This window comes from Sardina pilchardus, chromosome 7, assembly GCF_963854185.1.
Source record: "Sardina pilchardus chromosome 7, fSarPil1.1, whole genome shotgun sequence".
Classification (NCBI taxonomy): domain Eukaryota; kingdom Metazoa; phylum Chordata; class Actinopteri; order Clupeiformes; family Clupeidae; genus Sardina; species Sardina pilchardus.
Genome location: NC_085000.1, coordinates 14,424,930 through 14,427,727, shown reverse-complemented (window position 1 = coordinate 14,427,727; position 2,798 = coordinate 14,424,930). Strand labels below are relative to the sequence as shown.

The window sequence follows — 2,798 nt, the reverse complement described above, 5'->3', positions numbered from 1 at the left end:
CACAACCACTGCAGGACTCTCACACTGCCCATAACCACTGCAGGACTCTCGATTTCCATAGGGGCTGCAGGACTCTCACACTGCCCATGACCACTGCAGGACTCTCGATTTCCATAGGGGCTGCAAGACTCTCACACTGCCCATAACCACTGCAGGACTCTCACACTGCCCATGACCACTGCAGGACTCTCACACTGTCCATGACCAATGCAGGACTCTCGCTTTCCATAGGGGCAGCAGGACTCTCACACTGTCCATATGGGCTGCAGTATGCTCACACTGAATCTCCTCAATTCAAGACTGATTTCACTCTTGAATTTCCCCTTGGGGGTCAATAAAGTATCTATCTATCTATCTATCTATCTATCTATCTATCTATCACTGCCCATAACCACTGCAGGACTGTCACAATGTCCTTAGGACTCACGCTGCCCATAACAACTGCAGGACTCTTACTCATCAGGACTCATCCTTAGGGGCTGCAGGATTTATGCTGTCCATAGGGCTGTAGGACAGATACTCACACTGCCTATAACCACTGCAGGACTCAGTCATTGTCCATAACAACTGCAGGACTCTCATTGTCCATAACAACTGCAGGACTCTGTCATAACAACTGCAGGACGCTCACACTGCACATAGGATAGACACTCATGTTGCCCAGCAGACAACACACCACAGGAAGCTGCCTACTGCTACCAAGTCAGTGATCCATCATCATCTCCAACTATAATCAACCACCCCCCAAACAAGCCCCTCCCCCAAACAGGCTTTTAATTGGCTGTCTTTATGAGGAAGTCCCTGGTGGTCATCTTCCTGCTCCACGGAGGTAGGCAGAGACCTACATCCATTCCACACACACCTCCTGCAGCATCCGCCACCTCCTCCCACAGCCGGTGTGTGCCAGTGTTTACATGATGTCAGTGAGTGGAGGCGGTCTGCGGTGCCCCTGACACCTGTACCTGAGCAGACAGACTGGAGCCCCAGGCAGTGCAAGGCTCCGACAACTCCGACAGACACAAGAGCACACACAACTCTTCAGCACCCAGCTCGTGGGTCGGCCATGCAAATACAAACTAGGTCTTGCACACACACACACACACATAAACACACACAGTCCCCCCCTCTCTCTCTAAGTCACACACACCTTACACAAACACACACACACTCATACATGTATGCAAACACACACACACACACACACACACACACACACACACACACACACACACACACACACACACACACACACAGACACACACACACACACACACACACACACACACAAACAGACACACAGACACACACACACACACACACACCACTGAGATCCTAATCCAGCCCCAACCGTGCGTTTGGAAGGTTGCCTACTCCTGTGGGCCGTAATGGCAGTGTCTCTAGCAGATGCAGCAAATATGCTTCAGCATGCATTAACCTCCACACACTCTGGACCGGACGTAACCTTTCACTGGCCGCATATTCTAATGCCAGCCTCTATTTGTCCTCTTAGGAACAGATGTCGTCCGAAGGCTGGGACAGGAAGCGCGGGATCTCTCTCTTTAATGGAGGAGAGATGAGTGTGGAATTGTCATTATACTCCAGCTCCTACATGACTGGACTCTCATGTGTTATTGTCACAGATTACACAGATACTGTATGAGGAACACGAATCTGGGTTATCATTTGCTGCATACAGTACTTAATGGTAGCCTACAAAGTGTGTTCTCTTCTCACAACACAATTCTACAGAACATGGTCACACTCATATGCACAGCTTGATTTTAAACAGAAGCTTATAAGATAAGGAAAGGCTTAGAGACCACAATGTGTGTAATGCTAGAATGGGAATAAATGAGAACGTTGCAGCACCTGACCTATAAACGATACCAAAGCAGAGTAGTAACGAGCTGGCATTCATCCACAATAACACACGGTGAACCCGACGGCAATACCACATTATTTAAAAACATTATCAGAATGATTGATCACAGGTAGCGGAGATGGCTCTGTGTTGTCCACACAGGTGAGCAGAATAACAGGACGTCCGGCATTACCTGGCTACTCTGTTTCCTCCGACGAACAGGAGCGCTAAGGTCGCAAAGAAGAAAGTGACAGTCTCCATGTCTTCGGACTGAAAACTTTCTCCAGAATCGGTTGAAATACGATGGACAGTTACAGCGACAAGGCGGCTATTGTTCCATACTGGTGAAAAAAATGAAAATAAAGTAGATAGGTAGGCTGACCCATACTCCTGTGCGCTACAGGCTACGTTCCTATCCCGAGCCAGAGAGGAGATGATGCTGAGCGAGCGAGCGAACAAGGGTGAGGGATGGAGGGAGAGAGAGAGAGAGAGAGAGAGAGAGCGCGCGCGGGGGAGATGCTCTCGTTCGAAAAAACCTTCGAAACGCTCTGATTCTGAGTAATCCCTCACTGCGCGCGCTGCCTGTCCTGTGAACAACGTCAGATTAAATCGTGCACGCATTGGAGAGCGCGTGCATCACAGAGCGGTTTTGGCACGCATTAGAGAGAGAGGAGGAGGAGGAGGAGAGAGATATGGAGAGGATGTATTGGTCATGTTATGCAATGAGCTATACGACGCACTTGTGCAAACTTTGTGTGTTTTCGCAGTTGGTGTGTATAGTGCAGTGCATTAAAGCCACTAACCGGACAGCCTCAGACGCGCGCACACGTCGTACACATGAGGTGGAAATGTAAACGTATCGGCTACTACCGATTCAGATTGTATATAATTAACCCAGTTCGCCAATGGTTTTTGGTAGCCTATAGATCAAATGTCC

At 49.1% G+C, this 2,798-nt stretch overlaps 1 protein-coding gene across 1 annotated transcript in view; it reads right to left on the bottom strand.

The window, feature by feature from the left end:
- Window positions 1-2,316, bottom strand: part of gabrd (gamma-aminobutyric acid type A receptor subunit delta) — a 26,538-nt gene extending 24,222 nt beyond the window's left edge. Inside the window, exon 1 of the mRNA XM_062542187.1 lies at window positions 2,055-2,316. Coding sequence (XP_062398171.1) covers window positions 2,055-2,122 — 68 coding nt within the window. The 5' untranslated portion in view covers window positions 2,123-2,316. The remainder of the gene's footprint in view (window positions 1-2,054) is intronic.
- Window positions 2,317-2,798: the final 482 nt, after the last annotated feature.